At 38.0% G+C, this 24580-nt stretch overlaps 3 protein-coding genes and 2 long non-coding RNA genes across 5 annotated transcripts; 2 read left to right on the forward strand and 3 right to left on the reverse strand.

The window, feature by feature from the left end:
* Positions 1-3091: 3091 nt before the first annotated feature.
* Positions 3092-3937, forward strand: LOC145014712 (uncharacterized). The gene is made up of 2 exons (XR_013665585.1): positions 3092-3154; positions 3762-3937. It is a non-coding gene; the product is annotated as an uncharacterized LOC145014712 (long non-coding RNA).
* Positions 3938-9727: 5790 nt separating this feature from the next.
* On the reverse strand, positions 9728-10631 carry LOC145016013 (protein FAR1-RELATED SEQUENCE 6-like). Its single transcript, XM_078974457.1, has 2 exons — positions 10373-10631; positions 9728-10188 (listed from the first exon to the last, which is right to left on the reverse strand). Exons 1-2 carry the CDS (start codon positions 10629-10631, stop codon positions 9728-9730), a joined length of 720 nt encoding a protein of 239 aa, XP_078830583.1.
* A 1358-nt stretch (positions 10632-11989) lies between these two features.
* LOC145016014 (uncharacterized) lies at positions 11990-13643 on the reverse strand. The gene is made up of 4 exons (XM_078974458.1): positions 13582-13643; positions 12696-13240; positions 12525-12650; positions 11990-12456 (listed from the first exon to the last, which is right to left on the reverse strand). The coding sequence occupies exons 1-4, from the start codon at positions 13641-13643 to the stop codon at positions 11990-11992; spliced, it is 1200 nt and encodes a 399-aa protein (XP_078830584.1).
* Positions 13644-15622: 1979 nt separating this feature from the next.
* On the forward strand, positions 15623-16312 carry LOC145014723 (uncharacterized). The gene is made up of 2 exons (XR_013665589.1): positions 15623-15909; positions 16024-16312. It is a non-coding gene; the product is annotated as an uncharacterized LOC145014723 (long non-coding RNA).
* Positions 16313-16774: 462 nt separating this feature from the next.
* Positions 16775-19620, reverse strand: LOC145014721 (pyruvate decarboxylase 2-like). The gene is made up of 5 exons (XM_078973151.1): positions 18837-19620; positions 17763-18413; positions 17543-17660; positions 17271-17459; positions 16775-17163 (listed from the first exon to the last, which is right to left on the reverse strand). Exons 1-5 carry the CDS (start codon positions 19445-19447, stop codon positions 16993-16995), a joined length of 1740 nt encoding a protein of 579 aa, XP_078829277.1. The 5' UTR covers positions 19448-19620; the 3' UTR covers positions 16775-16992.
* Positions 19621-24580: the final 4960 nt, after the last annotated feature.

The raw sequence follows: 24580 nt of genomic DNA on the forward strand, positions 1-24580 counted from the left end.
ATGATCTGGAGTTGGCAGCGGTAGTATTCGCCTTAAAGATATGGAGGCATTACCTCTACGGCACGAAGTGCAAGCTCTTCACTGATCATAAGAGTCTCCAGTATCTCTTTAATCAGAAGGAGTTGAACATGAGGCAACGACGCTGGCTAGAACTTCTCAAGGACTACGACTGTGAGATACTTTACCACCCAGGTAAAGCAAATATTGTTGCTGATGCTCTCAGTCGGAAAGTCAATCTTGAAAGAAGAAGTCCAAGAGCGTTAAGAATTGAAGTCGCCTCGATGATTGTGGAAAGTATCAGGAAAGCTCAAGAAGAAGCCTTAGAAAAGAATGACCGAAAGGAAGAACGTTTGGGAAAAACGTTAGTGTTCGGTACGAACAGTCGAGGACTGAATGTATTCCAAGATCGAATTTGGGTACCTAAGACGGGAGGAATAAGAGATCTTCTAATGGAAGAAGCACACAAGACCATGTACTCGATTCATCCCGGTAGCACTAAAATGTATAGGGACCTAAAACCCTACTACTGGTGGCCGACGATGAAGCTCGATGTTGCGAAGTATGTGGCTGAGTGCGTAACATGTGCGAGGGTTAAGGCACAACATCAAAAACCGTATGGGAGTTTAGAACCCTTACCTGTACCCATGGGTAAATGGGAAGACATCACCATGGATTTTGTGACTAAACTGCCCAGAACGAAGAATGGTCACGACATGATTTGGGTAGTCGTGGATCGTTTCACCAAGAGTGCACACTTCATAGCCGCCAACGAGAAGTGGTCTATGGATAAGCTCGCAAATGCTTACGTGAAGGAAATTGTAAGACTTCACGGTGTCCCTCTTACGATTGTGTCAGATCGTGATAGTCGTTTCACGTCAAGGTTTTGGAGGAGTCTACAAGAGGAGTTGGGTACAAAGTTGTGTTTGAGTACTGCTTACCATCCGCAAACTGATGGTCAGAGTGAAAGAACGATTCAGACGTTGGAAGATATGCTGAGAGCATGTACCCTCGAATTCCAAGGGAATTGGGACGAGCACTTACCTCTGGTAGAATTTTCCTACAACAATAGTTTTCACTCAAGCATCAAGATGGCTCCTTATCAAGCCTTGTATGGGCAGAAGTGTCGTACGCCGTCTTGTTGGCTTGAAGCCGGAGAGAAGCAGTTTATGGGCCCCGAGATAGTCCATGAGACTGCTGAGAAATTGAAGGTGATTAGGGAAAGAATGTTAGCAGCTCAGGATCGTCAGAAGAGCTATGCCGACAAGAAAAGACGACCGATAACCTTCGAAGTTGGGGATTCCGTTTTACTTAAAGTCTCACCGTGGAAGGGACTTATACGATTTGGGAAACGAGGAAAGTTGAGTCCAAGGTTTATTGGACCATTCAAAGTTCTTCAGAGGATTGGGAACCAAGCTTACAAGCTGGAATTGCCCGAAGAACTCAATGGTATTCATAACACCTTCCATGTGTGTTATTTGAGGAAATTCATGGGAGATGTTCCCGACATAATTCCAATCTCGGAATTAAGGATGGATGAGAATAAAAGGCTGATCGAAGAGCCTGAGGCAATTATTGACCGTAAGACTAAGAAGTTACGACGCAAGATGGTCGACTTGGTGCTAGTCCGATGGAAACATTCGAATGGGCCGAATCTCACTTGGGAAACAGAGGATGACATGATGAGTCGCTATCCACATCTGTTTGCTGATGCATGATTCCGGGACGGAATCATCCTAAGGGGGTGAGAATTGTAACGCCCGGGTTTTCAGGGCTAAGCATTTTTGTCAATGTAATAGTCTAGGTCAACTATTGTAACTCTTTTTGAAGTAATAAATATGAAATATTTGAGTATTATGTGTGTTTATGTGTTTATTATTTAATTATAAATGTATAATTAATAAAGAATAAAAATGAGCGTCAAAATTAAAGTGTGAGATAATCCCGATATCTCTACATAAAGTTGTAGAATATGTCTCAAGGTTTCCGTGCATATAAAGAATGCCGAAATCCGAGCTATAACGAAGAAGTTATGGCCCGCCGAAGTTTTACGACAAAACCGGCACGATACCGGGAGACGTAAATAGTGAATTTACGATAGAAGACTTTTTAGCCTTAGCAATCTAAACAAAAGTCGTAGAATATGTTAAACTAAGAACATCGATAAAAAGAACGCCCAAATCTGACTTCGTATGAAGAAGTTATGATTTTTCTAAGATTCGGCTTAGCAGTGCACGGCCTGAAACTCGAATTTTAGTTCGAGCGGTTTTTGGCTTACGCAACGTAAATGAGAGTTGAAGATCTCATTAATAGGAAATCAACGGTAAAAAGACAGACAAAAACAGATTCCGTATGCAGAAGTTATTAATTTTACGCAGACGTTTAACAGTATAATCTCCTTGTACTGTTAAATTTAAGATCGGTCGAGAATTAGCTGACGGTGTCAAAATGAAAGTTGTAGATCTTATTATTACCTACGCGTGGATATAAAGAACGTCAAAAATGGAGGTCGTATGTGAAAGTTACGGATTTTAGAAGTCGGAAGTGTGCTGTGCGAAAATGGGTGATGTGGCACAATCTTGGCCATTGCTTTCTCTCCAAGGCTTGCCACCAGATGGTGACATGTGGCACCAAGTTCAGCCACATTTCACCCTATAAATACCACCTCTCCCACCCTCATTTTCTTCACACCTTTCCCATTCTTTCTTCTCTTTACTCTCTCTCTCTCTCTAGAACCTCTCTCTAGCCCCGAAATCCCCCGAAAAGCCTAGGGAACCTCCCTAGCACGAGGCGGAAGCCCCGGAGTGCTCGAAGGCTCTGAGAAGAAGAGCTTTTCGGCTCGGGAACGCTGCTCCAAGCAAAGCCCGGTTTTCTATAAAACCCGCTGTAAGTGAGCTACGCCTACGCTATTTTTAATATAACTTTTATTTAATTATAGTAACGTTATTAGGAACTTATAATAAATACTTGGGCTATTATTATGGGTTATATAAGTATTTTTTTTGACGCTTATATAATAATAATAATAGCTAGACTATTAATTAGTCTCGACGAATAATAAACTAAACTCTAGTGGTAATAATACTAGGTTTCGTCGAAGAAAAATTCTTTTTAAGAAGCGAAGCGTTGTCTGAGTTCGGAATCACCACCTTTTCCGGTGAGTGCATAGTTACCTTCAACTTACACATAGATATGAAGTATTTTATATAAATTACGTGCTATGTGTGCATATTATCTGAATACTTGCTATCTATGCTAGATGAACGTTGTTATACATGTTTTCAATGATTTAAACTGTATATGTATTTTATATCTACGAAAATGTTGGGGTAAAACATGGGTAGATGTAATAGGTGATGTGTGATAAAATGATGAGAGGCCTCGATGTTGTTGTTGTTGATCCAGTCATCTAGCGGAGTATAGATGACGACCACGGACTCTTCTAGACAGTCCAGTGGAACACTAGCAGGTTCGCAACCTGTAGGTGTTGTGAACGATGTGTTCACCGGTGTACTCCATCCCCCACATGGTTGCCTATTAGGACATTTATTGCTGAGGAATCCCCTTAGCAGTAGTGTCCGTCCCGATGATGATCCTTAGGCTAGGTCCCTTATGATAGGTGTTTAGGGACGTAAAGTGAGGATAACAGGAACGGGTAATCGGGTTATTGTTGATTGATGAAATTAATAAACTTATTGTGGGTTGAAAACCCTATGTGCTCACCAGGCTCCCAAGCCTGACCCACTCAGTTTTATGCATTACAGGTAGTGGCGCATGAGCATAGGTGTGATGTTTTGGACGAAGGATTACGGATATAGGCCTGTAGATATGAAATAATGTAGTAAGGCTTATATTGTACTGTTTATACTTTTGATCTGTACGAACATGACATCCCGAGTCTTTTAATGAAATACATTTCTATGGAAATGCTTTTGATAAATCTTTATCATATTATTGTTTTGGGACAAATTCCGCAACCCTTTTATTAAAAGATAACTCTGATTTTGAAATAAAGTATAAACAAAACCGGTCTTTTCTGGCCGTGATTTTGGGGATGTCACAACATTGGTGCCTTCAACTCGTTCCTACTGGAGGAAAACTCAGTCCAGCATACGCTAACATACATAAACGGGCCGACATTGGTGCCTTCAACTCGTTCCTACTGGAGGAAAACTCACCTCACAAAGCTAGTTGTTGAATCTCTTGGTAAGGAAATCTCTATCGGATGCTTTTGGGACTCCCTAGCTAACATCATCACAATAACACTTAATCAATATCCTAAATATTTCTTAGGGTAAATTACTACTTTACCCCTGATCAAAGTCAACATTATTATCAAAGTCAACGTTCTGGGTTGACTCAACTTGTCGAGTTCTATAAATCAGAAATCCTGACGATCGCGATCCAACTTGTCGAGTCATCCCCCTGATTCGCTAAGTTCCCTTGTTATTCGTAGTTGCGATAAAGTGAGTCAACTCGTCGAGTCGCTCCTCATAATCATCGAGCTCTACCTGGTATAGAATCGGGACAAATTGACTCAACTCGTAGAGTTCCTCAGTCTGTTTGGGCCTTCTTAATGGATTAAGCCCCCACTCTTCAGATCTAAGCTTCTTATTTCTCAGGCACACTGGAAACATCCTTTAAGGGTAAAGTTTCCATCTTTACCTGTTAATACCTCTACTTTATGGGTTCAGCTCAAACCCTAACCCTTTAAGACCTAGATCATGGTCAACAATTCATCCATACACCAAATTAACGCATACAAATAGAGATCTAGGCCCTAAATACTACATGAACACGTAATGCTTCCACATTTCACTCCATGCATGACCTTTTGGAGCTTAAAAGGCCAAAGTAACATCCTATGGGTTGCATGGGACTTCACTTGTAATAAAGTTTTCACCTTTGTGCCATGTGTAACATCCCGATTTCCCGCAATCAGATTAAAGCTCTAAGAGTCATGTTTTAAGGGCGACTCGACGAGTAGATAGGCTAACTCATCGAGCAGTGATCAAATCAGTCGTGTGGATTTTAGACCCTACTCGACAAGTTAGAGTACCCGAATCGACGAGTAGGTGTTGGAAAGTGAAAACTGAAAACCCTAATTTTTAGGGTTTGCACCCTATTTAAAGGTCCTTAACTTTCCTCCTCAGCCTCCCTTATCACCTTCACGACCAGATAAACCCTAATAGCTAGCTAGTCTCTATTCTTGAGTGTGTGAGACCAAAAGATAGTGTATTGGAGCATTTCTTGAGGAGTTAAGAGCGTGGAACAAGGAAGAGCTTGTAGATCCAGACTTTCCAGTGTTGTGACAACAAGATTGAGGTATAAAGCTACCATATTTACATTTCATTGCTTAGATCTCCCTTTTTGGTAAAGGAAATGGTCATGTCTAGGGCATTATGGAGTCACACTCGGATTTGAGCTTGTCACAGGGGCATAGTTGCAGATCTTGACTTCCCAAGGCCTTATGGACATAAAGCCTCAAGATTTATGAAGCCTTATCCCTCCTTCATGTCCAAAACCTTCTCCTAATTCTAGTTATGAGTGTTTTAGCTTCATAAAACCTTGCATGCACGTAAAGTTAGCAACTTTACGTGATAACAACACCCCAGGAGCATATATCTACTATTTGGAGCTTTAGAGCAGCTTAAAATCGTTTGAATGAGTGATAGACTGAATGGGACTCGATGAGTTATATGGTTGACTCGACGAGTCGGTTGAAGATTGTCCATATTGGTTTTGTATGGACTCGATGAGTCAGTTAAGGTTCTTCCCGACTTTTAGACGCGTGGACTCGACGAGTTGGTGGGGAAACTCAGCGAGTTGACTCAGGGATTTCGCTGGTTTTTGAGTTTTGGAGGAACTCGACGAGTCGGTAGTTGGACTCGACGAGTTGGGTTAACATGGACTGTTAACCTTGACTGTTGACTTGGACTTTGACCAGAGTTGACCATGTTTGACTTCTGAGGGTATTTGGTAAATGGGTATTTATGAAAATGGATCATCGGTGGATATAGGTATTGGAGTTTGGGGCAGTATTTCAAGAGCGTGATTTCATGGTCCAGCTCGACATTGCAAGGTGAGTTATCCTCACTATATCAGTAGGGTCTAAGGCATCAAGGCCGACCCTTTATCGGATTTGTATCCGGGTATTTGCTTGATATGTTTATTGATTTGCTAGATCTGTATCCTGGTAGGTAGAATGGTATTATGTTTAGTGACCTGGTTTAGGTCGGTATCCCGGTATATATGATGATGTTATGTTAGTGACCGATTAGGTCGGTATCCTAGTTATAGGATGGTTACTGTGTTAATGATCTGTTAGATCGGTATGATTATATGTTATATACATGATATCATATGATATTATATGCACATGATTGGTTGTTTGTATGGGGGTTGGGTTGAGGTGGGTCCTGCTTCGTGCTGTAGACCAACATGTCCAGAGTGGATCGGATAGTCTGTAGGCCCAAGAGGGCATATAGTCAGGCCGAAGGCCCGAAAAGCGATCCAAATAAGTTGAAGGCCCCGAAAGGGCGGTCCAAATGTTTCGAGGCTCGTAGAGTGGGCCAAATAGACTGAAGTCCTGGTGCGGGCGGTCCAGTCATATTGTAGACTCAGAGAGTGGACCAGGTGGACTGAAGGCCCAGTATGGGCGAACCAGTCATGTTGTAGACTCAAGATGCATGCTTTTCTGTGTTTGTTATATGATATGTTATGGTTGTATGAGGTTGGTATTTTGGGGGCAAATCACTAATCCTTCAAGCTTACATTTATCAATTATTGTTTCAGGTATAGTGGATGGTTGCGGGAAGGCAAAGTCGTGACCGTACACTTCCTCATATTTGATTTGGATTTCTGAGATACCCTGATATGAAACTATTTTGGAAACCTTTTTGTAATAACTATTGGTATTTGAAATGTTTTTAAAAATTTAATCTGGCATGATTTTATGGGTGTTACACCATGAAAGCCCTCCATGATTCCAGATCTGAAAGCATACTCACTTGGGACGTCCATGTCCCAAATGTAAAGATTCTTGGACCGAAAACCCCATAAAATGATGATAAAGAGATCTAAGATGCTACTAGGCAAGTTTGAGACTTACTTACCATAGAATGATGAGGATGACATATGTCATCCTTCTCTAATTAAATTTAATTTTAGTTGATATCCATATAATACCCTTACCGAGGTAATTAAAAATTTAAAAAGAAAAAATAAAAAAAAGAAGAAGAAGATTCACGTAAGATCAAACGTCCTCTTATTTTCCTCTTATTTTTTTCATTGACATCTTCCATTATCTTCTACATTCTATGATGTTTAATCGACACCTCCGCTCGTTTCTACTCATCTTCAATCGTTACTGATCTTCAATCGACACCCCCACTCGCTTCTACTGATCTTCAATCACTGCTAATCTTCAATCGACACCCCTAATTGTTGCCTCCTAATCTTCAATTGATATCGCCAATCGCCACATATTTATCATCAGCACAAGGAGCCCGATTCATACTCTGATTATGTTGTTGTTGACAGGTTGGATTCTGATTGGAATGCATCGAACCTTGTTGTATTGATCAACTTGAGGTTTCTATGGAATCCCACTGTGTATTTTGGTAGAACTGTTACCTGTGTAATATGAAGAATGCATTAAAACCCATAAACGAAGATCAAATAAAATACTTTTTTGAAGACCAACAAGGAGTAAATCAAATTGTTGATTTTTAGCCATAGGTTTATCGAAATTTAAATGTTATTATCCATAAACGGAATTCGAAGGAGATATTGTATGATTTTTTTACCAATTGAATGAGTTTGTTAGTGCCAATATTTTTTTGTTGATATAATCTGGAAACTAATTTGCAATTGAATCTTCAATCGTTCATTATGTCATGGAATGTGTATATCACATAATTTTTTGTCTCACTTTATCAAGCTTAAATGTTTGGAGGAACTTGTGCAGATGGCTACAAAACCACTTATAATCGCTGCAATAGCATTGACAGAGAAGAAAATGGACATGTCATTAGGCAGAAACAATACACCATTTGGGTTCAATATCAATTATTGTATTAAACTAAGCTCATGTATCTATTATTTTTTAAGAATAACATTGGTTTTGTTACTTTTCCTTTTAAGTATCAATGTGTTGTGTTTTGACATTTCAAAGGAGATATCTTGGAAGTTGTTGTCATTGTGGTTAGCAAGGTCATATACTTGATATAGAAAGTGTTTTTGTGTCAAAAGAAGTTCGATGTATCTATTCTTTCTTCTAGATGATATTATTAAAATGTCTATTAGTTTCATTTCTCATGTGGATACAAATGCCCCTGTATTGTATTTTGTAAACCGGGACAAAAATGGCCAAATGTTCCATTTTGTTAAATATTTGGACATAAATGTCCCTCTATTTGTAACTCTTGTTTTTTTTTTTTTTTTTTTTTTTTTTTTTTTTTTTTTTTTTTGTAATTTGTCCCACTTTTTATTTTGAAAGTGCATTGCTATTCTTGATTTAATTTTTAAAGTGCATTGCTATTTTTGGTTCCATTTGTATCTATCATGTAAAACTTTATTGGTATACATCATAGGAAACTTAATAAAAGTACACATTGCAACATCTTTTGAACCTCAAAGAAATAAAATCATAATTATTCCAAACCGGTACATTAAGATCAAATTGGTAGTTTCAAAACAACTAATCTAAAAATAACTAAAACTGAAAATCATTCTTTTCCACATATTCATCGGTCTTTCTTGTTCAAACCGATAGATTAAGATCAAATTGGTAGTTCGGCTCATCATTATAGGAAATTGCTCCACGCTCACGACTTAGACCCGTTGGATCTTGTTGTATGTTATCCGTTTTCTCAAGTACCTAAAAAAACACAGTTATTAAAAAACTATATTAAACAAAAAAAAAAATCTAAATAGATAAAATATTACACTTTTCTTTCTATTCTTCTTCATAACCCGTTATACTCTAGATTCTTTTCTCTTGGATGGTGGACGACATTTACTACGTACTTGCAAGGGTGGTAACAATTTTTTAGTCGAGTCTAGAACATGAACATCTTCAACTATCAAATTTACGTTACTACTACAACCCCATAATGAATCATCATTTAACTTTTCTTTAGCCATATTTATACAACTTAGCAATTATTCATACTTTTCGTGAGAATTAGCAATATGCGCAACCTCATAAAAATCAGAACACAAGTGGTCAAATTGTTTAGCATTTTCACCACTCATCAAATCTTCATAACAATTTATCACCGATTAGTGTTCATGCTTCACATCCTTCCTCCATCGAGACAAAATACACCGTGGATGAATTTCTTTAACATCCTTCTCAATCAATATCTTCACCATATGCCTACAAATAATTTCGCGAAACTCAAACAAATGACAAGGACATTGTATATCAAATGCAATTGCATCATACCTAACGGTATAAGCAACTTTTTTTTTTAAATCTCCATGTTTCCCTTCGATAATATATGTGACATGAAATGCATATTGTGCACATCCACTTTGACCAATAAAGAATTACAAAACAACATACCCCGTAACTCATCTTAAAACAACTTAAAAATTTCATTTGTGTACGCTTCCTGAAACCGCCTCTCAAAATAAAACCCAATTACTAATTAAGAGACTCAAAACCAGCCTTATTTTCTTTCTCAATCTTTCTTTTTAGCGTATTGTCATATTGCTCAACAAATTATCGTAATGATGTTTTAGAATTAACATACGCATCAAAAAAAGCATTCATGCTTTCACGTCGTTGTGTAGTAGGCATCCCTGCCCAAAAGTTTACTTTTACATATATTGGCACCCAGCGACTTTGATCGTTGAATAAAGAACATAACCACTCATTTTTTTCAAGTCCATAATTTTCAACCAGCTTGCACCACCCATCTTCAAACTCTTGAGTGTCTGTAGACTCATACACAAGGGTTTTTAGAGTCTTCTTTATTACTTTATATTGATCCAACCTACTTAGTTTTTTAGATTTATATTTTTCATAATATGCCAAAGACAAAGACGATGATGAGATTCGGGGAATACCTATGCCATAGCTCCTTGCATTGATCGACATTGATCTGTTATTATTGCTTTTGGTGCCCTTCCATTTATGCATTCTAACCATGACTTGAATAACCATACATATGTTTATGTATCCTATCGAGAAAGCAAACCACATCCAAATAAGATAGATTGTCCATGGTGATTTACTCCAACAAAAGGTGCAAACGACATATTATATTTGTTCATCAAATACGTGTTTTCAAATGAAATAACATCTCCGAATGACTCGTACGCTGCCCTAGATCTTGCATCTGCCAAAATACATTTTGCATACAACCTTCATCATCCATGTCAATCACATAGAAAAAATTCGAACTTCTTTTTTGCATATGAACAAAATAATTACGAAGTGTCTCAGCATCCCCTTGCCCAAGTCTTAGTTGTCTTACTTTTGCAATGTAAGATCTACAATCTGTCTCGCCAAATGACAAATTGCCATACCCCTTTGCTTCAACAACTAACGAATGAAAACTCTTGTTTAATGGAATTCCAGCATAATCATTCGACTTAAGTCTTCTCTTGGCATATGAATCCATTTTCTTATGTGATCAATGAAAACAATATTTTTTTTTTGGGACTTAAAGCATGATTATGTTCAAGAAAAACATGAGAGATAGTACATCTTCCATCACCATATGCAATTACACAAATTTTTGCTTGACAATCTGTTTTAGAAGACTTTAGATATGGTTTGTTCGTCTAAGGCTCATATACACCTCCTCTGGAACACCAAAGTAAGTAGTATGTTGTGGTAATACATTTTTTTGTTCTTGTACTAGCTTTCTGTATACCAAATCCAAATCTTCAAGTTCGGTTTTTGAATCAAACATCATTCCAACTTTAGGAATGTTTTGATCTTGAGGATTGAGAATTGTATCCCCTTCACCTAAATCCACATCCTCCATACCGATCAAAGACTATATCAACAATAAAACAAAGATTTTATTAACAACAAACCAACTAATCAAACCAAAGATTGTTTCAACAATAAAACAAAAATTATATTAACAATAAAGAAGATAATCATACCAACGGGGCAGCGAGAATGTAAGAAAAAATTACTTGTTGTCTTGTTGCTATATGATGGCTATGGTTGTTGATGTCAATGTCGATGTGTGCAACAGAGAAGAACGAGAACAATCAGATGAGAAGAACCAAACGAAAATGATGTTGGAGCCGTATGGAAGAAACTGTTTACGTGATTTTACTTCTTGTTGTTTACGTGTTTTTTTTTTCAATTACCTCATTATGGGTATTATAGGGATATCAACTAAAATTAAATGGAATTAGAGAATGATGACATATGTCATGTTTCTAGTGGGTAGGCATATTAAGAGCATACGGTGTGGGTCGTGTTACTTCTTGTTGTGGCTGAGTTGGCAGCCCATAACGCCATTATAACATCAAAAACACCCCCCCTTCTTGTTGCATCTTGTTGTGGTGCTTCTTGTTGTCTCCATGACAAGAAGAAACGTGATCACCTATTGTTGCCAAATTATCTCTCTCTATCTCTCTCCTCTTAACATGATGTTACCACATTTGTGGATACCATATGCTCTAATAGGAAGAAACAGTAAGGCCCCGTTTGATAGTTGCTGATTGAGAAAGTGCTGACTGGGAAATGTCTGTCTGGGTAAGAAATCCTGACTGAGTAAGAAATTTTGTTGTTTGATTGTACATCTGAATGAATGTGCTGAGTGATGAAAAATGACCATTTTACCCTTCTGTTATATATAATGATGGAGTAAGTTGCTGAATAATTATAAAAACATACATATTGTCATACAAAATGTAAATTACACACAAATAAAAAATGTCATACAAAATGTAAATTAAACATAAATCGTTTAATATCCAAATAAAAACATAATGAAATTTAAAATAACATAATAATTTAACGTAAAGTAGGTGAAAGTAGGCGATTTGCAATCTGATCACACAAAACACGCATATATTCAACGGCTTCTGGAGCCCATTCTATGCCTTGTATGTTTTCTCTATCAATTCCCCTACCTTGGACGTCAGGAGTAACCATAGTATCCTCCTCAAAATTTCTAAACAAGTCAACTTCTATATTGTATTTCCTTATAAAATTATGGACCGCAACACAAACAATGACTATGTCTCTTTGCACTGTAAAAGGATAAGGAGCCATTTGTTTTAAGATTGGGAATCTTGCCTTCAATGCACCATAAGCACGCTCAATAACATTTCTAAGTTGTGCATGGGCATGATTGAACATTTCTTCTCTAGTTAAAGGTCTACCTCTTCGAAAATCGGCTAACCAATAACTAGTATTGCGGTATGGAGCCATAAACACACAAGTGTTTGTATATGCGGCATCACAAAGGTAATACTTATCTGCAAATGAATGTGACATATATTATATAAAGAAGATAGATAATAAAAGTTATATAAATATTACAAACCCGGTGGAGGAAATGGAAATCCAGAAGTCGAATTGAGTGCAACTTCTTTCAAAACTCTTGAATCATGTGCTATACCCTCCCATCCAGCCCAAACAAAGGTGAATATTATATCAAAATCGCAAATTCCTATAACATTTTGAAAACATTCTCATTTTCCTCGTCCCCTATAACGAGTTTGTTGATCAACGGGTACAACCGCATGTACAAGAGTTCCATCTAATGCACCTATTGCTCCGGAAAAAATATTTTTTAACCGTCTATGTTGTTCCGAGTTATGTCTTGTTGGATTAGGAGTTGTTGGTACTATAATTTCTTTTGCAAAACACATCATTGCAGTTAGGACCTCATGAAAACATTGATGAATCGTTTGCGTGGAGTGATGAAATCTTCCCTTAACCGCGCGAAAACGTTCATTATGTCCTATAACATGTAAGAATCTAGCCATCTTCTCTTCAATGCTTATTGTCCTACTAGCTTGCAACCAATTTTTTTGGGTAAAATGGTTGCATAATAAAGCAAATGCCTCTTGTGTAAGACGCATCATATCGTAACATTGTGTAGGGTCTCCGTACATCAAATCTTGCGTATACGCGTACCCTCTTGAATCATTATCTCTAATTCTATGAATTCTGATTAGTCTATGTCGGTTTGACCTCAACCAATAAAACACAAGTAAAAGAAAAGCTACAACTTCACCATCAGAAACCATACTTGACCTGTTACAAACAATTAGGTAACATGTTAAAGTAAAAAAAAAAAAATCATGCACCAAAAGTCATATTCAATATTCAATAACATCCAAAAGTCATAAAACAAAAAACTAGTAAATAACAAAAGTCATATTCAATATCCAATAACAGCCAAAAGTCATGCAAATAACATCATCCAAAGTAACATCCAAAAAAGTATCAAACATAGGATCCAAAAGTCATGCAACAAAAAACTAATAACCAAACTTTTCTACCCGCACCCATCAAAGGTAACCATACTTCCTACCCGCACCCATCACCCACGACTCACAACTAGTATGTGAAAGTCGTAACCAAACTTTCCTAACATCAGCGCTTTCACCAAATAGAAAAAGAGTGGTATTGTGTCTTTCATCTTCTTCTCCCCCATTCCATTTTGTTTAATTTCTCCATACACGCATCAACATCCTTATCCATTTCACTTTTTTCAATTCTTTCATTTTTTTCCACTAACGACTTGCAAGCTTGGCAATCTCCTCTTCAACTTCTAATGCCCTTGCATCTCTCTTTTTTCCACCAACTCTTTTGTTTCCACCAACTTCCGTATTTTTTGAACGTCCCGAAGATTCTTCGCTTGCACCTACGTGTTGTGTTGAGGTTTCCATTGGAACATCATCATCAAAATCATGGGCACTAAACTCTTCTACAGGACGAGGGAGTGTAGAAGATGGCCCCCAACTTTGAAAGCCGGTTGAGGTCGACCCTTCAAATAGTTGGGTGCAATGATCAGGAAACAGCAGGGGTTTAGTTTTCAATGACAACACGAACTTGTTCAACTGTTTACAATTTTTATAAATATTAGTATCTTTTATAAAAATAATTATAATAGTATTTGTTATAAAATATTACCTTCCCCTCTTCCTTCCATTGTTCATCTGTCAGGTTAAATTTATTTTTTATAGGGTCATATATATTGCCAGTTTTGTTTTTCAGTTTCACCCAAGCAACATACTTTGATTTGTAGTAGTCAAAGTGGTTTCTCATTTGCTTCTGATCAACCTCTTTACCGTGTTCGTTCATCAATTTTCCGCGTACTATCTTCCATGAACTAGCCTTAAGCCCAGAACCCTCATGACCATTAGTGGTTAGTTCATGGATACATGCATTAAGAAAAGTTTTGTCCTCACTTTCGTTCCAAACCAACATCCTAAAACATTAATATTTAAAGTAATTTATCATAAGTTTTATGAAGATCAAGAACAATCTTAACATTAAAATAATTTCCTACCAATGAATCAACATCATCTTAAATAATAATAAAACAATTAAGGTCAACATAACTTATAAACAAAAAAAAATTCCAACTTTCATAGCTTAAAAAAAAAAAAATTGCCAACATAGCTTGAACACAAAAAAAGATTTCAAATTTTGTTCCAAACCAATATTGTCATCATACCTTTTATATTCTATAGCTTATAAACATAAAAAATCGGATTTTTGATTTTATAGCTTATACACAATCATGTTTTAGATTTCAAAAATTTGAGCAAATAATGATTCTAATTTCATAACATTTAAACAAATAGTTTCAGATTTTATAACATTACATAACATTACAACAACATGTGAAAGAATCAATGTTTGACCTTTTAAAATCAAATGAATTGCTTTTGAAATCAAAGTTGAGGGCAATTTGTCATTGTAACATTAAACCATTGTAAAAGAAATGTAGAACTGAAATTATTTAGGGATTGTTTGGGATGAATTTTGATTCTAAAATTAACTAGTTAGAACTTTGACAATTTATTGAAGAGTTTAATGTTAAACAAACACAAAGAACAAATAAATTAATGTTGAACAACAAGCACAACCTTCCAGCGTATTCTATTCAGCAAAGAAGCAACATTCTCCTTTTAAAGATTGATTGATTCAACATAAAAAGCTAAAAACATCCAGAAATTAAACACATTTAACACAAAAATCCCCTAAAAACACCATGTGGATAATCCCTTCAATCACATTCTACGCATACGAACAAGAATAATCACATTCTACGCATATCACACAAAAAAAAACCGAGAATCGAACCTGTTTTGATGTGTTTCTCGTCGGAGCTGGAACGAAGGGAAGTCTTTTGGCCGATAGTCGGACTGGAAGGGAGGCGACGATCTCCTGTGTTGTGCGATGGCGGCCGATTTGTGCGATGGCAACCAATTTCTTTGCTGTCTCTCTGTTAGGTCACGATGGGAATAAAGAAACAAGAGGGCAAGGAGGTAATTTTTTTGAGTCAGCAACCCCTCAAGATCTGATCGAGAATCATTTGAGCCAGCTGTTTCTGAATGAGAAAGCTACCTTATCAAACACATATTGTCTGACCGAGTCAACCCAAATCGCTGACTCGGTCCCGGTTAGACATAAACAAACAAACCCTAAGAGTAATTTAATTTATGTTACTTTTATTCACCTTTACGAATATCCATTGGACATCCCAAATTCCCATTGTCCTGTTTGGTAATATTCGAACTGCCCGGGTATGATAACCGATCCATTTTAACCCGCCCCAAGTGAAAAATCAAACTAGGGTTTCACTATAAACCTTCATCCACTAACCACAAAACGCTCCCAACGCCGTCCCATTCCTTTAGACGCTTCCTTTGGAACTCTGAAATCAAGCCGGCGTCGCAATGAGAGCTAAGGTAATCGATCGATTCAACATCACGTATCAGTAATCTCTTTCAAGATTTATGATCGTCCTCAAATTTTGGTATTTCTGATCTGATATTTGTTTATTATGCGTTTGTATTTTGCAGTGGAAGAAGAAGAGAATGAGGAGGTTGAAGAGGAAGCGTCGAAAGATGAGACAGAGATCCAAGTAGATGAACGAAAGCTTATCTTCTGAATCGTCTCCGTTGCTTCTACCGGTGTCGCTTTACTGTTTTAATTTATGTTTTATATAGTCTTTGTCTCTAATTTCCGTACTTGTTACGGTAGTAGTTGATGATACTTTTGGCTATGGAGTTTTGTTAGCACCCTGATATATTTTCAATATGGTTTGCTGATTATATCAACATTCCTTCATTTGAATTATTTTTCAGTTTATGCCATGTGTTTCTCATCCTCAAGCATAATTTTCGTTCTGCGCTAGTTTAGAGGTTAAAATCCTTATGATTCAATCAATTTGCTAGTCTTCAAGAAACATGATTTATAATACATCCGCTTTACATCTCACAATCGATCACATACTTGTGTAGAGACGTTCATCTTCAAACTCTTGAAACAATTAAAACAAGAGATACCAATTCTTGGATCATCTTCTCTAAACTTTTAACCCAAATTTATGATCTTCATCCCCTTTTAAAAATCAGTTAGATTTTAAAACACAAGCAAACCCTTCTAAAAATCAAACCAGAATCGGATGCTCTCTGATGATCCTACACTAGATGTGGATAACACCCATTGGATCGAGTCATTTCAACTATTGCTAGAAAAAATATGTTGCATATCACACATGTAACCATTAGTATTTCGAGTTTTATGTGAACAGCACACATTGGATTGTATTCATGATGTATGTGGAAACCTCAATATATAGACTATATTATATTTATTGTCAATAACACCCATTGTTTGACCAATATAGCCGGAATATCCTCAAATTTAGCCCCATTACTACATTAAAAACTATCTCACTCCTCTAAAGCAAAAACAATAAAAAGCCCTCCAACAAAACAAAACCAAAATTCATAACTTATACGATAATAATTAATAAGATAAGAAAATCACTGAGGATTTGGTGGGCGGCTATTAGCAGCGCAGACTCTAGAACCCCATTCCAGAAGCTCTTTGCTGGTATCATCCTTATGAACAAACACTTCAATAAAGCACAAATGATCCTCTTTCTCCCCTGTTGCTGTTGCTATTGCTTCTATCAGCTCCTCTTCATTTTTCACCTGTTAATTCAATTAATTAATCCCACAAATCAAATGTAATTCCAATTCGAATGTATTTAATCTACTTATTATTATTATTATTATTCTAGTAGCTAATTATTACGTACCTTTGCAGTCCACAACTTGCCATCATCATTGTTAAAGGCTTCCACAACTCCAGTATAGTTCCAGTTCTTAATGATATTATAAGGTCCATCATGAATCTCAACTTCTATGGTGTAGCCTCCATTGTTAACCAAAAATATTACGCTCTTTTGCTCCTGTCGTATCATTGTTGTCACGTCTTGTGCTGTTACCTACAAAAAAAAAACCACATTCATCAACAACTCCCACTCCCAAATCCCAAAAATTTTTAGGGCCATTTAATATTTTAAAATACCTGGAAACTACCATCACCGATGCAAGCAATGACCCGTTTATCCGGTATAGACTGAGCATAACCAAGAAGCGCACCAACAGACCACCCGATCGAACCATACTGCATTTGGAATTCATACCTGGAAGTATAACACACACTTTTCTCCCTCTTTATATGCATCGATTACATCAAACCACCCGAAAATTAAATATAAAGAAAATAATGGTTATTAGTTACCTACCCACATCCATCTGGCAACTTCAATTTCTGACAGTTAAACCACGAATCCCCAGTCTCAGCAAGCACCGCAGTGTCAGAGGTCAACATTTTTTGTATATGTTGGAACAATATATTGACCCTCAATGGGTCAGTGGGCTCACCCGGGACCGGTTCACCATCCGGAACATGTATCCGTTGATAATTATCAAAAGCCGCAGTATTTTTGGTGATCACTTTTGAAAGTTCTTCAAGAAATTCTTTCATGAGAACACACCCAAAAGCCGGACCGTTTCCAACCACCACACGGTCCGGCTGCACGATTACTGCTTTTTCTTTTTTAAGCAGTAAAGAGTAGCCGACCGAACTATAGTCATTGAAAATGGGTCCCGCGAAAAGATACGCGTCAGCGGACTCGACAATTTCCGCACAGAAGGAAGTACTGACTGCACCCCAGTAGGTCCCCATAAAATGCTCGTGGGTCTCGGGTACCATTCCTTTACCCGAGGGCATTAAGGCAAGCGCGTATCCACTTGCGTCTGCAAATTCGACAAAGGCTTGTTGAGCCTTTGCCACACGTAGTTTTGGACCGCCGACCAATACTGGCTTAACAGCATTGTCGAGGAATTCGGCGGCCGCTTTCACTGCTTGTTCTAATCCTGCCGGGTTACTCGTCCTACATCAATCAACAATCATCATATTTTTTACAAATTTGATGAGATGTTAACATACTCGATTATCACATATATTATTCATTTAAACCAAATTTGATTTGGTTATTCTAACTTTGAATTTTATACATTTTTAGTTTATTATTTATAGTGATTGTGCATGCATATGCATATGTAGATAATAATATATGTGGAGTGTATATCTATCTAATATTTTTTTTAATAATAAATATACATAATATTTATATAAAATTTTGTGTTAAAGGTAATCTTTTAATTTAAAGAATGATTGTTTTAATAAAATTACATTTAATTAAATAGAACCTAATCATATAAACAGTTACTTTCGGTATAATCATCTAATAATATAAGTTTATGATAAAAAATACAAAAAAGGAATTAATAAGTATAAAAGCGATGTTCATTACCGTTGAAAGAGGGAGAAGGGGATGGGCTCCTCGCAAAAGGTGGAATGAGGAATGCCGGGCAGGTTGCAACTGACACTGATATAAACCGGTTTGCTTTCTTTGATAGCGGTGGAGATGGCCCTATCGATTTGTTCATGAGCATCTTCCAAATGACTAATCACTGCCTGAAAGCAAGTAATCGTCTGGAAACACCTGTACTCCTGGCTGAAATCCGGGATTCCGATCGTATGATGGAGGATCCGATTAGTTCCAAAATCATTAGAATTTGGTCCACCCACGATACAGATAACTGGAAGATTCTCGCTGTTAGCACCTGCGATTGCGTTAAGGACGCTCAAACCACCGACGGTGAAAGTCACCGCACAGGCGGCAGCACCGCGGGACCGGGCGTACCCGTCTGCGGCGTACCCTGCATTCAGCTCATTGCAGCATCCAACGTTTTTCAGGCGGGGTTCTGCGATGAGGTGGTCGAGGAGGGTGAGGTTGAAATCACCGGGAACTGTGAAGATATCAGTGATGCCAACCTCCACGAGACGCCGGGCAAGGTGGCGGCCCAGGGTGGCGTCCTTGTTTCCGACGAAGCTGCCTACGTCTTCATGCGTTCCCTCCATTTTCAGGTTGGGGGAGTCTAGAGAGAGAAAGAGAGTGGTGGTGTGAGGGTGTGGGAATAGGGTGGTGGAAGGTGATATAGTGGTGGTGATGAGTGAGATTCGAAATTGAAGGGACACTGTGAGGTGGTGGTTTACGGTAGTTTGTTGTTTTCTTTGGTTGTAATTAAACCCGATTCATGCGAATTCTTACATTCAAGAATTTTGATTTGCCCCCGATCTTCTTTCATTTTACATGACCCATCCCTCGTTTTCGAATTAGATTCACTTAAATGGATGATAATTTTTTAGAAATATAAAACAGAAAATGAAACTTATATTAGGTATATATGATTTTTTTAATTTTCAATTTTTATTTTTATTTTTTGTAAAATGAATAGGTATTACCTATGTAGTCAAATTAATTAGCTTATGTATTTGTTCATATCTATATATGTGTTGTTTACTTGTATACATATTTTTGCCAATTAAAAAGAAAAATCTAATGTCTAATCTCTTCTCTCTTTCTTTCTTAAATATCATCTCTTTCCTTCTCTAACGGTCTTCTCCCTCCATAACACTAAGTTGGTCATCTTTTTCTCAGGTTCACGGCTTCCATGGTTGAAGTTCCACCACAACCCAATAAGATTTTCTGTATAGAAAGAGAACTATTCTCCGCACATAACACATTGCATCATAAAATAGAGGATTCGAGTCACGCCCTTGTTGTCCCCTCTCCACAGAACACCATCGGCCCAACTGGAATAGACCTAATAGTGTTGGGCTTCTCGGTCCAGGGCCAGCACAATAGCAGCACTTCATGTCTTCATGCACTCCAATTTACTTTCTCAGCAAACCATATAGCCACAAGAGCATCTAACAACCCATTAGTGGGGTTGGCCCAATCGTATCATAGCCTACTGTTTTGACCAGATGTTCAAGGCTAAATTTTTCATTTTGTAAATTAAATATGTTGACCTATGATATTTTTTTTGTGTGAAGAAAGAAAGATAAATAAAAGATGGTAATTGAAAGTTGATAAAATCTTCCGTATATTATTCCACCAATCTTAATCATCTTTATAATACAAGAATGGTTGACCTAATCTAAGTTAGGAAAATATTTACAAAAAATTTCATCATTATACAAAATATACGGTTAATATAAAATATATGGCTAATACACCCCCGCAGTCGAAACGGTAGGTGGCCGCATGTTGAGAGTTGATCTGGAGTCATCAAACAGAACGCGTGAGAGTCCCTTTGTGAAGATGTCAACAATTTGAAACCATGATGGCACATGAAAGACTCGAACTTCAGCACTAGCTTTCGCAAACAAAATGGATGTCGATTTCTATGTGTTTAGTGCGTTGATGTTGAACCATATTGGTTGACAAATAAACATCACTCACGTTATCACGGTAAAAAAATGTTTGCTTTGCGAAGGGGATGATGTAATTCACATAAAAGATTTCGTAGCCAACAAGATTCAGAGACGACGTTTGCCACCCCTCGGTATTCGGCTTCGGCACTTGATCTGGTAATAGTGGTCTACCGTTTGGAGGACCAAGAAAGGATAACCCGCCCAATCAGCATCTGTGTAGGATAAAAGTGATGTAGTATAGGAACCGGTACGTGTTAAGCCATGATTTATCGTGCCACAAATGCATCGACGTATTCTTTTGATGGCCGTGAAATGGGTAACTAGAGGGGCATGCATACGCATGCAAATTTGTTGAACCACATAGCTAATGTCCAAATGTGTAAAAGTGAGATATTGAAGCACCCCCGCTAGCTACCAAAATTTTGTCAGATTCTTCAAAAGTTCGCCGTGTTGGCGCTAATTTTTCCGGATGAGTCAACCGATGTTGGAAGAGGTTTGCAATTTCTGAAGCCTGCTCTTTTTAGAATTTCCACAACATATTTTTGTTGTGAAAGGAACATCAAACCTACTGTCACACCCCCAAACCAGACGACGGAAACGTCAAGGGCTTGAGTTACTTCATTCTTGTAGTATCATCTCAATGTATATAATTGAAACAAAACATCATCATCATCATCATCATCATCATCATCATCATCACACACATAATATTACAATTGTCATTGTTTACATCAATTATTGTATTTCAATATTACATGCCAAAATATCTAAAGTATGATGAAAGCAAAACACAACAAATTATCCAGGTATTCTTGCTGACCAACCTGCTTAACGATTTCTTGAGAATACAACTTAATTTAAAAAGGTCGACATATATAATATTGGTAAGTTCATAAGCATGTTTAAGTAAATTGTTTTGTATTACTTTGTAACTGCCAGAAAATCCAATATTTTTCGAAAAACGGTTTGAAATGTTTGTGTTAGCATAACTCTTTTGTCGGTCACACGATGCTTGGAGTCGTGCTTTGATGTGGACTATCTTCTCTGTCGTTTCTCGAATGATCTCTGGTCCTGTAAGAGTGCTTCTTGGTGATTGCCCTTTTGCCAACTGGGTGTCACCCACCTTAGCCCAGTAGAGAGATGATATGCATTTGCGACCATATAAAGCCTCAAAAGGTGCAACCTTTATGCTCGTGTAGTAACTGTTGTTGTACGAGAACTCAATTAAGGGCAAGTGGGTATCCTATGATTTGCCAAAATCAATCACACAGGCTTGGAGCATGTCTTCAAGTGTTTGAATGGTTCGTTCACTCTGGTCATCGGTTTGAGGGTAGTAAGCAGTGCTCATGTCTAGTTGTGTTCCCATTTCCTTCTGGAGTAACTGCCAAAACCGTGAAGTAATCTACTATCTCGATCTGATATAATAGATAGTGGCACCACATGAAGTCTCACGATCTCTTTAATATAGATCCGTGTTAATCTTTCCATCTTGTATGATTCCTTTAATGGCAGGAAATGGGCGGATTTGGTTAACCTATCGACAATCACCCAGATAACATCTAATCCGTCCGCTGTCTTAGGTAATTTGGTTATGAAGTCCATTGAAATCCCTTCCCATTTCCACTCGGGTATCACTGGCTGTTGTAATAACCCCAAGGGATTTTGATACTCCATTTTCACTTTGGCACAAGTAAGACACTTGCCCACATAAGTGACGATCTCTGCCTTCATATTTGGCCACCGATAATGTTGTTTGATGTCTAGGTACATTTTATCCGAACCTGGATGAACATAATATCGCGTTTTATGTGCCTCATTCATGACTATCTCTCTGAATCCCCCAAATTTTGGGACCCAAATTCTATTCATGAAGCAGTAAGCTCCATAATCTTTAGCTTCAAGGTTTTTATCCATCCCACACAACGTTTTATTTGTGGGATTCTCCAGCTTCAATGCCTCTGATTGGGCCCCCTTGATCTGTGAGGTTAGGTGGGAGTGGATGATTACCGATAATGTCTTTACCCAGCGACCTGAGTATTTTTTCCTGCTCAGGGCATCGGCTACCACGTTAGCATTTCATGGGAGGTACTTGATCTGTAACTCCCATTCCTGGTATGTGATTTAAATAAAGTAATTTTCATTCTTGAGGGGTACTTGACAAGTCAGTAACTCGACTCGTCGAGTAGAGACGGGATTTGCACGTGGTTTAAGTTGGCGACTCGATGAGTCCATATTCTTGGACTCGGCGAGTCTTCCAGTTTGGATGAAACTCTAATTTCAAGGGTTTGCACCCTATTTAAACCTCATTATAGCCCCAAACCAGCCTCCTTCACTTCCCAGAGACTTATTCCTGAAACCCTAGCCTTCTTGAAGTGTGTGTGAGTGATCTTTGCCTTGTGAAGGAGCTTTTGGTGCATTCTGGAGCAAGGAGAAGAAGGAGAAGGTGGAAGAGATCAAGGAAGAAGAAGTAGATCCAGAATACACTCCTCTTTGGCCATCCCTTCTGGTAATGAAGTTTCCATCTTGATTATTGTTCTAATAGATCTAGTTTGTTCCCAAATTGTTGGTTTTAAGCTCAAAAACCCAAAATCCTTTGTGATAAAGCCTTGTGATCAAGTCATATCTCAGATCTAGTCTCTCTTGAGCTCCAAAAGCTCAAGGAGACCACCTTTTGGCAGTCATGGCTTTGTTTTGGTCTAATAACCCCCATAATAGCATAGTTTGAGTGTTATTGCTTCATTGCATCTTAGATACACGTAAAGTTAGCAACTTTACATGTTCAGATAGTCCCAGAAGCTTAGATCTACGAATTGGATGCACTAAAGTTGATTAGAATCGACTGTATGGAATCTGCATGCAAAGGACTCGGTGAGTCGTTCTTCTGACTCGGCGAGTCAGGTCGCGAGTCTTAGACTCCCGGTTCAGTAGTAGCGAGTTTGTGTAGTAAGAAGAGTAAGGACTCAAGGAGTTAAGACTTGGATCTGGAAGCAGATGAATTCGACGAGTTGTTCATACGACTCGACGAGTCATAGACTGGGTTTATTCTTATGTTGAAGGGGAACTCGACGAGTTGTTCATACAATTTGGTGAGTCAGTTGAAGGTCGACTCGACATTAATGTAGAAGGAGAACTCGTTGAGTATTTGCCAAACTCGACGAGTAGTGTCGGGTGGGGGAATAGAAGGAAGGATAAGGACTCGACGAGTTGGCGGACCAACTCGGTTAGTCAGGTCAACTGGAAGTTGACTTTGACCAGGACGTTGACCTTGACCAAGAGGGTAAAATAGTCATTCTACCCTAAGATTAGTTATCAGTGTTTGATTAAGTGTTTTTATGGGAATTATAGCCAGTGAGCTACTGCAGCAGCAGTCAGACAGTTCCCGATCAGCATTTTAGCAGTCAGTCGTACAAGGTGAGTCTTCCTTCCAGTGGGAACGGGTCTATGGCCATAATGTCGGCCCGTTTAGTTAGCAGTATTTCCGGACTTCGCTCTGATGCAGTAGTTCACTGTGCTTGAGGTCTTTGTGATTCAAGTATGTCTTTGTGTTATGTGTTTCGGATTTCGATCCGATGCAGTATGCAGTATATGTGTTTATGCTAGTAGTTATGATTATGCTATGCTATGTTTAGTTAGTTTCCGGACTTCGGTCTGATGCAGTATGTCGTATATGTGTTTATGCTAGTAGTTATGATTATGCTATGCTATGTTCAGTTAGTTTCCGGAATCCGGTCCGATGCAGAGGGCAAGGCCCTGGTTAGTTCCAGACTTCGGTCC

Source organism: Lactuca saligna, chromosome 9 (genome assembly GCF_052625555.1).
Source record: "Lactuca saligna cultivar CGN05327 chromosome 9, ASM5262555v1, whole genome shotgun sequence".
NCBI lineage: Eukaryota > Viridiplantae > Streptophyta > Magnoliopsida > Asterales > Asteraceae > Lactuca > Lactuca saligna.